The sequence below is a fragment of the Rousettus aegyptiacus genome, unplaced genomic scaffold (assembly GCF_014176215.1).
Source record: "Rousettus aegyptiacus isolate mRouAeg1 unplaced genomic scaffold, mRouAeg1.p scaffold_m13_p_10, whole genome shotgun sequence".
In the NCBI taxonomy this organism is placed as follows: domain Eukaryota; kingdom Metazoa; phylum Chordata; class Mammalia; order Chiroptera; family Pteropodidae; genus Rousettus; species Rousettus aegyptiacus.
This window is the reverse complement of record NW_023416285.1, coordinates 25,450,472-25,464,769: the sequence shown is the minus strand read 5'-3', so window position 1 is coordinate 25,464,769 and position 14,298 is coordinate 25,450,472. Positions and strand designations below refer to the sequence as shown.

General features: G+C 35.0%; 1 protein-coding gene across 1 annotated transcript in view; it reads right to left on the bottom strand.

The window, feature by feature from the left end:
• Nucleotides 1-14,298, bottom strand: part of COL25A1 (collagen type XXV alpha 1 chain) — a 387,771-nt gene that overhangs the window by 8,133 nt on the left and 365,340 nt on the right. Inside the window, 8 exon segments of the mRNA XM_036227627.1 lie at nt 605-658; nt 2,235-2,270; nt 4,780-4,860; nt 8,288-8,314; nt 10,261-10,311; nt 10,939-11,001; nt 11,840-11,920; nt 14,055-14,099. Coding sequence (XP_036083520.1) covers nt 605-658; nt 2,235-2,270; nt 4,780-4,860; nt 8,288-8,314; nt 10,261-10,311; nt 10,939-11,001; nt 11,840-11,920; nt 14,055-14,099 — 438 coding nt within the window.

Below are 14,298 nucleotides of genomic sequence, written 5' to 3'. Positions count from 1 at the left end.
TGTTGTTGTTGTTGTTGTTATTGTTCCCAAGGATATAGAAACATGGCCTAGCAAGAGAGGAGTTAGTGAAAGGTTTTTGTTTTATAATGTACTGAAATTATTTCCTTATGGTTAAAGAAAGACAGGCTTTTTTTTTTTTTTTTTTTAAGGAACATGAGTAATTGTATGGAGGAGAATACTTAAGTTTTGCAATTTTCCTTTAAACGTTACATCTTACTCTCAATGAACACAGTGGCTTTATATAAATGATTATCAACCTGAATATATAGTCCTGGAAGTTCTTGCCCCATTGACTTCAATTTACTGGATTAAGTCCAAATAAAAATATCTTCCTTATGAGTTAAGAAGGAGTGGTCTGAGCTATTTATTTTATCCATGTAAATGTACGCATTGTTTTTCATTAGGCAGCCATAGTCTGTGTTAATACTCTGTTCTTCTCTCAGTGTGAGAACTCTGAATAGAACTTAAGATGGTATCTATTTTCATTTAATATTTGATAGACCTTTGTTTCTTCTCGGAAATGAACTGTTCAGTTCAAATAAAATTAAAAAGCCACACTCTGTTTTCTTTAGGTCATAGCTTAATAATCTAAAAAGCGACTTACTCTTTCTCCTTTGGGACCTGCAGGGCCATGGGGTCCCATAGGGCCATCTGTACCCTAAAAAAAGATAAAAATAAGATAATATGAGACATATCCCAGTTATAATTTATCTTGGATTTTTCCTGGGTGAACGATGCCTTAGAATGTTAGTAAGACAACTCATCTCCTTTCAAAGTGCTTTATACTTAATTCTTTCAGGCCAGTAGTTTTCAAGAAGCTCATACAAAAGGAATAAATTATATAACGATGCAATTCAGTGAAGGGCACATACAAAAAGCTGTACATCATGTTTAATAATATATTTCCTCCCTGACTAAATGGAATATCTTCGTTTTGCCCCCATAATCTCAAGAAGAAAAATGTAATTGTTTTCTTTCACGTTACCTCTTGTTCACTGTCACTCTCCACCCTTCTTTCATTGGCCACAAATGCTCTAAGCCTTGTTTTCAGCTGTTTAAGAGGCTTGAACACTTACGCGAGCGAAAAAAATATCAAATGAGAATAGAGTATAATTGCTCAAACCAAACTTTCTTCAGCTCTTTCGAGAACACCAGGGGGCTTAGAAGGAAGGAATTATTTTTGTGGGTTCTGCTGCAGTGGCTGAAGCCACTAGGCTTACGAGGCACAAACAAGGCAGCCAATGATTTAATGGCATAATTGCTCTCTGGCTTCCTGGTTCAGGATTAGGATTTCTGTGGCAGATGAGATAATATCTGAATGAAAAAACGAACACTGAGGTCCAGGGAAAATAATGACTGTCTGAAAGAGGTTTTTAGAATTGAATAGCTGAAATTTCTTTTTGATTCTTAAAAATGTAGCAAGGACTTTAAGTATATTTGCTCATGTTCAAGAAGACTATGCTTTGATTTGCAAAGAATTTATTATATATTTGCAAATGGAACTATTCTGGCACAATTTTTAAAATAGTATTCCTATTTCTGTTCTACCATTCCTATTTATTCTATGTGAGGCTTGTGATATGAAATAATTCAGAGTTTTCAATTCATTCTAATGTTGGTGAATTGTCATCATTTTATACTGATCTTTTTTCCTTCTGCCTACACTCAAAGTTCATCTTCAGAAGACTTCGAAATACTGAGTATCAGTGTCTGAAATTTAAGAGATGGAGCTGTTAAGAATCAAAGAAAAGTGACAAAATGACAAGACAGACAAGTCATTTTGATGAACAGAGATTCGAAAGTTAGTTCCAATGAAGAAGTTACATTTCTAATATGGACATGTACATAAGAGGAAAAGCAAGTTAAAATAAATTCACATTATTTTAATCCCTTCAGAAGGTCTTTCTCATGAATTACAGGAACTGTCCATTGGTTATGAGGAAATTTGTCTTGGATTCTTAAATAATTAGACTGGTCATTCTGGCAAGCTTTCCAGACTTAAGCCTGGGCTTCACGAAGATGTCCTACAGTTTTAGCTGTCCGTCAAATACAGCTGCAGCCCATGCTCTGTCCGCCTTTCCCTTTTCTGCCACTACCTTTGTCCCTCTTCTCCTTTTACCCCAGTCCTAGGTACCCTCATCATTTGATGAGAGTATATGAACCAAAAGGGTCTGTCTTGAAGTACAGAATTCATAGCCATATACGCGTTGGAGCAAGACAAGGTACTGACTCACCCGGGCTCCTGGCTTTCCGTCTAAGCCAGATGCTCCCTGTGTGATTTGGTTGGTAGCAGGGTTGGTGGGTGTAACACGAATTACAAGAACAGAGATTAGTATGTGGTACCGATGAACAAATGTAACACTTCATACAACATAATACGCAGTCACAGGGTTCTGGGATGGATATCACATTGCTACAAATTGTTAGTTAAAAAAAAAACAAAACACAGGACAATAAACATCCCCACAGATGATGGCATTTTAATGACATTTCCATTTAACAAATTCTTATTCAGATATCAAGTTAATGAGGTTTATAAAGGGGGTTTTAAAGTAGTATCTGGGAACAGTCACAGACTGCTAATATCCATATGAAATTCATTACCTATAGACTGTGCTAATCATAATTGTTTTTCTTTCGGTTCTGAAGAAAAAATAATGGCAATCTCCTAAGAAAGGGCTCATTATAATAATCAATCAAAGTTAGCATTTCAGAGAAGGAGAAAAGAGCTCTAGTTTTGTTTGTTAATATAGTGCTTATGAATAACAAATGAAGAACTTTAACCTGCTAGGATGACTTTGTGGATTTTAATGAATAGTCAGTTGTTTTCTCAGTTGTTCTTATTGTGTTCATATTAGTCACCACTAGAGGGACTTCTAGGAACAGGAAAAAGCCGGAAAATTTTCATGAGTCTAAACAAAAAATAACTGTCTCAAACAAAATGATTCCCAATTCTCTTCAAATAATCATTGTATCAAAGTCTAAATGAGAAATATTTTAAAAATCTAATATTGTTCTCAGGCAATCCATGCTTTTCTTTACCTTGAGATCTAGGCTACACATAGTCCATTATTGAAAGATGACATTTTTCAATATTTGTTTCAAGAATAAGCACAATTACATCTTTGATAAGGCTTTTGTATACAAAACTCGAATATTTATTTTTAGTCCTTTAAAAATATTAGATCAAAGACTATTTAAGAAAGACAATGAACTAGCCCTGCAAGTTCTCTTGGTAAGGTTGCAGAACTATTTCCCCGTTTTATGCTTCAGATGTAATTAATAATAAAAAACGAAAGAAAAAATCTATTCTAGCTGCGAACTCTACCAATAATACTATACTATAAAGATTTTGGGTCATTTTAGTTTTTTATTTTACAATTTCTCCTATATAATTCTATTATGAGTCAGACTATAACTGCAAAATACATCTTTAGTTAGGAATGATTGAAATTTTTTTTTAAAATGTGTTGTTTATTTAATGCTAGCATATGTAGAACTTTTGGCTAAATATCATATAAAAATTACCACTAGCCATAAATTTGAAACTAGGGTAAATTAAAGAAAAATCAGATTGAGATTTTAAATAAAATAGAAATCCAAACTTTCTTTTGCCTTTTGCTACTTACTTTCTTCAGAGTTACCATTATTATAAGATTTAAAAATAAACAGGGAGATGGTAAAAATTTTTCACTGATAACATATGTACCTGGAATGTGAATTAATGACTCATATGAGTTATAGAGGTTTTATGCCTGGGGTCCATTGATCAAATTAGCGTGATTTAACTTATGCTCTAATACAAGGCTTATATCATTCATTCAATAAATTAATATATATTGAGCATCTACTGCACGCATGATCTATTTATGTAAGTTACTGGCTATCAAACAGAATACTTTAGTACTTAAGATACAATACCCATGGGAAAAATAAAGATAGTGGTTACTTTTTTTATGTGTATGATATGTGTATAAACTATTTCCTATTACCAATTTAATGACATATTTTAATAATTTATAATGTTCTTTATTGATGTTTATCTGCGTTCATTGAACAGACAGAATCTTAACAGCTTGAAACTAAAATGGCACATTCAATAACCATTTAAAATAGTCTCTTTTTGGTTGTAACGGAAAGAAGACTCATAAAATGCATAAATGGTAAAAATCTCTTTTTTGTTAAAAATAAAAATCTTTAAACAACTATAAAAAATTTAATATCCTATCCACTATTGCCACAAGAACCTCACAAGAGGGCATTTCCAAAAACAAATGACAAACAACATTTAGACCACAATATGATTGATTAATGTAAGGAGCCACAGCACTGGTCTCACGCCATCGACAATGGCCAATTGCATGCCTGCCACCAATAGAGGGCTACAGTTTGGGTATCGAAGGAGAAAAAAAATCGAGGAAGAATTTTAAACTGCACTAAATCATCAAAACTTTTTGGAGAAATTATGACATAATCAGCACAATCCTATTTTAAAGGGGAAGCTGATGGGAGAAGAATTGTGAGCTTCAAAAAAGGGAGATAGGCATGTTTGTAATTCAAGGACACAATGCTTATGGTGTGGTGTGTTACGGGGTCTTCTTCTGACAGAAGAGCAGACATCAGAGAACGAAACTGGGCTGGGCTCTGCACTAACATAATGTGCTCTCCGATTACAGAAATCTCAACTGTAAGATAGTTGCCGAGTAAACCAGAGTTGTTACTTAGGGTAGAAAGAAAAGTCTGAGATTTGCACTGAAATGGAAAGTTTTCTTTACTTACTGGAAGACCAAGGGGTCCTCTGTCACCCTTTTGACCTGGTTCACCCTTCAATCCTTTAACACCATTTAACCCTGGTTCACCCTAAATGCAAAAGCAAATGCCAATTTTGGTTGCTATCACGGGCGTTTCAGCTGTGAGAGAAGAGAGCCAGTCTCTGACATGGTTGCAGATTCCAGTTTTAAGTAACAGCTGAGTCAGGCTGGATTTGCCTTGTATCAGTTCAAAATTAATTTTTAAAATTTTTTAAAAAATTGATTAAACTGAAATTGACAACTAAATGATATTCTAGGAAGCAAAAGCTCCTCGCAGTCAAAATACATATATAACTAAGTTCCTGAATTTTTCATATGTGTCTCAAGGAAACTGGTGTTACGTTCCATTGCTCTGACCAAGCAAATCAAAGACAATCAGAGTGGAGAATAATGAAGGAGGTTTATTAGGAAAACCCACTCTGCTGCAATGGAAAACTGGAATATGCAGGACAGTGTTATATACAGACATTTTAAGCCTTTAAGCATTTTACCCAGGGGAATGAGCTAAAAATACAGCAGGTGATGTTCGAAGTAATGCCATGTAGTGAGCCCTAATTCACTGACATTGCCGAGTCGGCTCCCCACATAGATGAGTCAATAGAGTTGACAATGAATCGCCAATCCCGGAAGAGAATATGGAGATCACAGAACTTTCGTGTAGTTTTACTGTCTGTGTGCCCAATGTTACATTAAGGTTTGAATTTAACTTAGGGCAACATTACAAAATCCATGAGAAGTGATAAATTCTGTTGACTTACGTTTTTTAAAAATCTAAGAATACGATACACCTATTTTCTATAAGCAGCAGCATATTAGAAATAGAATTCTGACCTGTCCACTTTTCAGCTTTTAAGCACAGACATTAATTTTGTCAAGAAAATCTTAAAAAAAGAAAGAAAGAAAGAAAAAGAGAGAGAAAGAGAGAGAAAGAAAGAAAGAAAGAAAGAAAGAAAGAAAGAAAGAAAGAAAGAAAGAAAGAAAGAGGGAGGGAGGGAGGGAGAAAGGAAGGAAGGAAGGAATAAAGAAAAAGAAAGAAAGAAAGAAAATCTTGAAGGATTTGTGAAAGGTAGATGATTAGTCTCAAATGCCCTATAGAGTCATTCTGGGGTGGGGGGATGGGAGGGTAGAGATTATATTTACATGGCAGGAGGCAGTATTTTCCCCATTTGCCTGATAATGAAAATCAGCATGTTGTCAAACGTTAAGAGTCCTTAAGAGTCCGGAGCCCCCACCTAGACCTCAGTAGCACAGGAAATGTGTATTTTAAATAAGCTTTCCAGGTGATTCTTCTCAACAGGAAATTCTAGGAAAGAGTTTGTCCTTGAACTTTCAAAGGGGTCTCAAAAAAGTATAATGAACACATTTGGATACAACCTAGTGAGATTCGGGCCTTCTAAAGATAGGACTATCACAGTGCTGTCACTATAGGAAATCCAAATGTGCTATGGTTGATAAAGCATGGTCCCAGGAACATCACAGAGCTGGAGTTAATGTGAGATGAAGGCCAAGGCTCAGTAGTCAGCTTCAGTTAACCAATCTCCACTTGAGATTCACGGTCTGCATGTGTGTGGTCTTTCGACAAGTGGTCTTGAGATGATGAATAGGCAAGGAAGCCTTGGTAGCCTGTGAAATTCTTTGCTGAGGAATTGTGTTGATAAGAGTGGACATTAATTAAGAAGGTGAGTTTATAATTAATCAAATTTAGTGGCAAAAAGATCAAATTTCAACATTGGACCTAACTTCTAGTCCTAGATCTGTCATTTAATTAGCAGGGTAATTTTGGGTAAATAACCTAAATTTCCTGGGCCTATTAGCTTATCATCTACAAAATCAAGGAACCAGCACAAGTAATCTATGAGATCTTTGAAATTTTATAAAAATTCTCTGTACTCTATGACTTAAGTACAATTAAAGTGTAGGCAAAAAAAAAAAATCATTGCATTTTAGATATCAAAGGAATCGTGGGCATCTATCAATCTCGTGGTGATGGTATATCTGAATCACTTATGGAATTAAAAACATAGTCTTGATGGCTTTAGCCTGAGTCGTACAATTTGGCTGGTCTTTCGGAGTGCTTTAAGATCCAAGGAGAAGCCAAGATTGGGGAAAGAGGCTCAGAGAAGTTAGATAACTACTAAGACCACAAAGCTGATAGACAAGACTCTCTTCTGACTCCCAGAACAATGCTCTTATCCCAAAATACGATCCATGCTTCTGAGACATGTCACTCACTGGCCTCACAAGAAAGTAAGGTATTCTAAGGAGAATAATGAGGCATGAACTCTTCCCATGTTTGGGTGAGTTACCTGCCTGACCTCCAAAAGGAAACTCAGATTTCTGAGGTTAGACCAATTCCTGTGCCGCCCCTAAAACTGGGTAGGCCAGAAGGAGACCCCAGAAAAGAGTGGGCTGCCTTCCGGATCCTAGTGTTAACATTGCATTTATGTGTTCCCCCGCCCCTCACATTTAAATGCATCAACTCACTACTGAGAAGCTTTCAAGAGTACTTGAACCTTTTCTCAAGCAGCCTTGAGGATTAGCTAAATTTTTTGTTTGGAACAATATATCAGATCACAGGATAACAGCAACAACTGACATTTATTGGGTGTTTATCAATAACTGCACCAAATATTTTGCTAAGTGTTTTATAATTATACCTCATTAAATCATCACAACCCTATGTGGTAAGTTACCCCGTTGAGTAAATGAAGGATCAGAGAGGGTAAATCACCTGCCCAAGTTAACGCAGCCTGTCAGGGACTAAACTGAGATTAGAATATAGGTCCTCGTCACATGTGCTCCCTAGAAGAAGCAGATTGTCTTTCAGGGCTCACTTTAATCCTCTAAGATGTTCTCTCAGTCTGGACAAAGGCAGAGAACAGGTGGAGACCATTCTCATAGTATAAGCTGCACTAATGCTGATAAGGAGAGGCTATTCTCTATTCTCTTGTTAATCCAGAGATGGAATACATGTATGTGATGTAATCTTCTCCTCGGTATAGCATAACTAATAAACCTCATTCCATTCTCGACCAGTGACCTCTGGGGGAGTACAAAATCAGGGTGCTGGATAGTCAAAGCATTTAGGTGCAGTACTGCTATACAACAAGTGAGAAGTATCAATAACATCCAACTGTATAAAGATACTAAGAAAGCATCTGGGCTAGTCTGAGAATCTCATCAGAGTTACTTCTAAATGGTTAACTTTGAGTATATTAAGATTAGCAATTTAAGAGACGTTCATAGTGACAAGGAAAAAAGGCAAAATGAGGAATAATTCATGTCCAGGTGACATCACTTAAATTTTTTCGAAGTCATTCTGTGTTGTGAGATTTAAACATCTGGATACTTAAAGGCTTAAAGATTATCGACATTACTTGACAAGTAAATTAGACAGGACAGACATGCTTCCATCATGCTTCCCCATGATTAACAAGGAAACAGAAATCAAATAATCAAGGGATTAGTTAGATTACCTTTGGTCCAGGAAGTCCATGGGGTCCCTGAAAATGAAAAACACAGCTTTTAATTAAGAACTGATTCACTGTTTCCCAGCAGAAGTGATTACATAAAACAACAAAAATATGTAAAACAAGAATCTTCTTATTTGAGCTATAGCTAGAGGCAGGCCAGTGGATGTTAATGCCGAGTGAAAGTCCCCTCCAACTCCTGGATTGCTCTGTAATAGGAAATTCATTAATAAGCATTTTTTTTTTTTCTGCTAAATACCTATGAGAGGGAGGGCAGACTCTAAAAGGGTTACATGGAAGAAAAAATAGAAAAAAAGTATTGTGAACCTATACTACTCCTATTTTTCAAATCTCCGTTTAAAAAATTTCTAGGTGGAATATGTGAAGTGTTTTATGAGTTTATATGGAATACAGATAGGTCTTAACAGACAGAAATTTGCCGAAGAAAAGTCCCAGACTTTAAGTCCCAGAAAGGAGGGGAACTTTTCCATCTCTGGACTTAGGTACTGAGAAATCTAAAGTAGAAAGGAAATGAGATGATAATCAAGTCTGGAACCCTGTTGTATCATTTGTTTAATTTAAGACTAAGGAAAGGATACTAAGACAATAGTGGTAAGCATTATTATTTAGAACGCATTTATTTTTACAAAGATGAATTCTTCAAGATTCTCGCAACAAATATTTACCAATGGAAGTAAGTCATATAAATAATCTATTGGAGAATAGAGTATTTAAATACCTATCAATGAAATTATATGAGAGCAGGAAAAATTTTTATCAAGCTATATGTAGATGCTTGGTACATATGTCTATACTGGAATAATGTTTTTGTCTTTAGATAAGTTGTGGGTAAACATTTTCAGGAAATGGGTGTTATTTTACCAAGTATTCTTATCTCATTTTAGTAATGATTTCAAATCCTTTTAAACTAATTAATTTTATGATATGAACAGGATATAGTGTTTCAAAATTTAATCCTCTAACTTAAAGTGGAGGGAGTATAAAGAAGCCAAAAGTATGTTATTTGCTTAATTCTTAATAAACTTTAGTTGTAAGAAAATAAGGTTAATTATATTTGAGAATAAAATAGAAGTGGTGATTGGTGAGAAATAGATGATTGGGTATGGGTCTATGCTCTGTGTCTCAGACGACTCCAGTGATGTTCTTTCTTAGGGCATAATAGGAAGAAAGAGTGACCCACGGCTTATTTAATCTATATGATTTAAGACATATGGTTTATTGAGACATCTTAGCCGTGAACGTGACTTTAGAGGCTGCAGAACTTGTCTCCATCCAGCCTCACTCAAAGCCTTGGAAGCATTCCACCTTTCATGTTCTAGTCTTAACATAACTGTCATTAGGTAGACATTGGAGAATTACTTTGGTTTAGTGGCTGCCTTCCTCACTGGACATGAGTTCTGTGAAGGTGTGGTCATTGTCTTCACTGGTCACTGACAGATACCTGCAGTGGATGCTTACCTGCCAAAGTACCACAAGAATGCAAAAGAAAAGATACAACAATGCATGTTGTCTGTGGAAGTGAGCTTCAATTTTTATCATATTACTTTATAAAAATGTTCTTACTGAATATTTTACTAAAGGATCTTAATTCTCAGAGCTAGTTAGAAACATTCATTAATGGCTATACTTATTAATCTTATTTTGCTACTCCTGGCCTAGAACAATGATTGGTTAAAATGAATTTCTGATGCTCACATCACAAGGCTGGAGTGAAGCTTACTTAATCTATCTGTCTTCAACTTTCCTATCACAAAACTATCTCTTTCCAACAGATGTGTTTGGGGGAGTGAAAGACAATACTCTAAAGTCAGTATATCTCGAAGCACCTCGTATTTTCTGTCCATTCCACAGAGAGTAGTACGAAATACAAGCTGGCTATTCTGAGGAATGTGTTCATGTTTTCTCTAGTAGCATGCTCATAAATAAATGATTACATTTTGGAGAGAAGAGAGACTTACCATGGGGCCTGGTGGGCCATGGGGACCTGGAGGGCCTGGTGGGCCGATGATCTGTATGTCCAAAAAATAAACATGGATTTGGTTACTTCGTTAGATAAGGTGGTTTGGCTTGAATCTTCTGCTGGGGTTCTGCTAAGGCCATTAATAGTTGCAGAAAAAGGATACTGGAAGAAGTGATGTGTTTGATTCTCTAGGTTTAGAAATTCTTTCATGAGGACAAAAAAAAAACTTAAAAAAAATACAGTTGTTTTATAAAATCCAGATTAAATCAAAAGTACATTAAAAGAAAAGGAAGCAACTGATTATTAAGAAACGTTATAATGCCATAACCACTATTAAACTCTCAAATATTTCACTAAGCAACAACAGGGCTCTGAAAAAAAAATCAGAACATATGTTCTATATTCACAAAACTCTACCTGCAAGCACTGTGGGAAAACCACTGATTTTCTCCCCAGGATTAGACAGTCCTTTGAAAAATTACTTCTAACTCAGACCTCTGAGATATTTTGTCTCATTGTACAAGGCCAACAGATATTTCTTTACAGTTTGACAAACCAAGAGGTTCACGGTCTTTCCACTATTGATAAGCCATCTGACACAGGTTGAACAAGATGAATAATAGGCCCATTTCTGAGTTTTTCAAAAATCGTGGAAGATCAGCCCTCGTGAACTTACGGAAGGGCCCTGAGGGCCTGGCAATCCGGAGTCTCCTTTTTCCCCCTTCATCCCGTTGGCACCCTACGAATAACCATTAAGAGAGTTGAGGGGTACAAGTTATTTCCGAGGTGTAAGAAACAGCTGAATTTTCTCCTCAAACCCACTATCCTCTTGAAATTTTTATAATACAAAAAAAAAAAAAAGGATTTATCCCCTTGTATTTTAGCCTCAAACAACAAGCTACCCCAAATCCCTAGAATCGTGGCTGATAGATGAAATTAAACATAAAGTAAACACAAACTAAGTTAGGCTTGACTGGTTAAACTTCTGAATAAACCAGGTTATAATGTTATATTCTTTATTGTGGTGCTCACTTTAGAAGGCAGAGGCTAAGTCTTCTAAAGAGGTTGTCACTGATATTTAGTTATACACTTCCTTGTTTTAAAAAATATTAAGGACTTTAAGGTTGTCTACATTTTTATCCTACATTTTTATACAATTTTCCTATCCAATCCTTAGTAAAAATTATGGGGGAAAACCATAAAAATACCATCCCATACTGTCATATATATATAAAGAGAACACTTTTTAGAGTAATTTGTTTTTTAGTTGTTTTACATTTTTGGTTTATTTTTATTATAGTTTATCTTAAAATGCCCAGTTATCACCATCTTATGCAAACTAAATTAAAATAACTGACTTTATTTTACTATTTTCTAGTGAAAATAATCCAGGAAAATAAGGTTTATTTTATAACTCATTTATTTAGATACTTTAAAATTTGTTTTAGAGTCCCAGTTGTAGTAATTAACCAATAATACCTCAACTATTTAAAAACAAAAATATATGAACCATTAGATGATACTCTTCTCTGATTATTTATCTCAATATAAGCACATCATACAAAGTACAAACATACCGGTAATCCAGGTAATCCGATTCCTCCTTTTTCACCTGGCACACCTGGGTCCCCCACATCTCCCTTTGAGCCTTTGAGTCCCTACAAATAATATGGTTTGCATGTAAGAGTCGTTTGGACCCTTGATTGTCATTTCCCAGGGAAAATAGAATTCCAGATTGATTTTGTCAAAGGGTGGGTCCTATGTGGAGATGATGCTGATTTTCATTTTTAGGTAGAGTTATTTCTTATTGCAGTCTTCTATATTGAACCAATACCATTTCTTTGTATAATAGAAGGATCTATCACTTAGGCCATTTAAATATGAAAAACATGAATTCAGGTGTTGACATCATTACTACCATATTTTCACCTGGCAGCTAATTCTATATCACCAATCCTAAAAACAATTTAATGGATTTAATTTTCAACAGTACAATACACCTTTGAACCAGGACCTGTTATAATAACAAAAGTTCAAACAAATTTCTCTCATCTCTACCCACTGTATCCCTGTACCCCTCTTAAATGTATGCAGAAGCTCCAATCACCATCAGTTTTCAATGGTCCAATCATTCACTGCACACTTATGCTCAATCGATACTTAGAAATACTTAAACTTTTCCAGTTCCTATATTGTTCTCACAACATCTCTATGAGGTGATCCAGGATTTTATTTTGAATGTTAACACATCATCTATGAGGTGATCCAGGATGTTATTTTGAATGTTAACAAATCTAAATTTTGTGATACTAATACTGAAATTAATTTATATTGTTAAGCATTTTCATCGAAAGCACCTCAATGCGACATGACCAGATGGCCCGCCTGCTCTTCGGAGAAGATAATGACTACAGTTAGGGGCTCTGTGGCAATGCAACCTGTTCATCTTTTCCATACTAAAAACTACTTACAGACTGAAATGAGGTTTTCCTTGTTACTTACACCTATTTCATAGCACCTACTTCAGAATCACTCACTAGGTGAGTGGGTGGGTAGGTGCCCAAAAGGATAAATGAATCTTACTGGTTAATTGGACCCATAGGAATCTAGTGATAGCTAAAGAACAGCCAACACCACTGGACCTCATAAAGTCTATAAGAAAAAAGAAATCCAGCTATTGTATATGTACGGGCAATAGATTATGTTGTTATGCATGTCAAATTATTTATAATGACGAATAAGGGGAAAGATAATATATAACCAGATTTTAAAATTCTAACGTAAAATTCTAATGATTGATATAGCAATCATCTGAAGTCTCCTTTTTTAACATTTATTTAATGTGGCATCTTGTAATATCAACATACAACTTGATGTTAAAATAATTCATCTCTTAAACTTAATTTCCTTATCTCATACTATCTCCTGAGGAGTTTATTTCGCTAACTGTATCAAAAATCCCCTTGATTTCTTATTATTTACTTGATTTTAGCCATTTCTTGGTAAATAATGGAAGCCCAGTAAACATCAAATTGCTTGAAACTAACCCTGTGATTTGATTCTAAATTTTGAATACTGGCCAGATTCTTTTTGGCTTATGGGCCAAATTCAGCCCGGAGCTTGTTTTTGCACAGGCTGAATGTTTTTAAAAAATTTTAAGGCTGTTAAAAAAAATAAAAAAAGGACATGCAACAGAGACTGTATGCGACCTGCAAAGCCTAAAACATTTACTATCTGGCTCTTTATAGAAAAAGTTTGCCAACCTTTGTTTTAGGGAAAACAGTCGGAGAAAGTGCCATATTCTGCAAAGCTGCAAGTGTCTTGCTTTTTTCTGTCTTTTCTAATGATCTAGAAAGTAGGTGTAATCTTCATTTGGCAAAAGAAATCATCGTCGAAATAACACATATAAGCAATATCTAATTTTGCAGAAACTATGGTCACTGTTTTTCACCTTGAATTATATGTATTCACTGACAAGTATTAGGCTATTCTTACTAAATCAATAATTATTTTTCTATTAAAAGCTCACAAAGGTATCACTTGTAGATTGATAAGGAGTATTAAGACAAAACTAAAGCATCATATAGCTTGTATGTTTCTGCAGGAAAAAAAAAACTGTCTAATTTAAGACCAATTGCTTTTTAGAGTTAATGTAGTCTCCAGAACAGATGGTGAAAAAAAAGAGAGGATATCGTATATCAACACTCATGCCTTTTTGGCTTCAAACCTATATAATAAGAGTAGTAATCAATAATGATGCTTTAAATGACAGTATATATCTTTGAAAATTACCTGCTCTCCATCAACTCCTGGGATTCCTGGAGATCCTGGCTCTCCCTGTTAAGATAAAAATTGATGCTTCTTTCCATTTATCATTGGTAGCATACTAAACTAAATAAATATGTTGCTAGTTGATAACAGTTCAGTTTGACTTTCAACAAATGCATTATAACCCAAGAATACTTTACTACATCATACCACATACCTAAACTGAAATAATGTTTTCCTAAATATTATGTATAACAATACTTATATG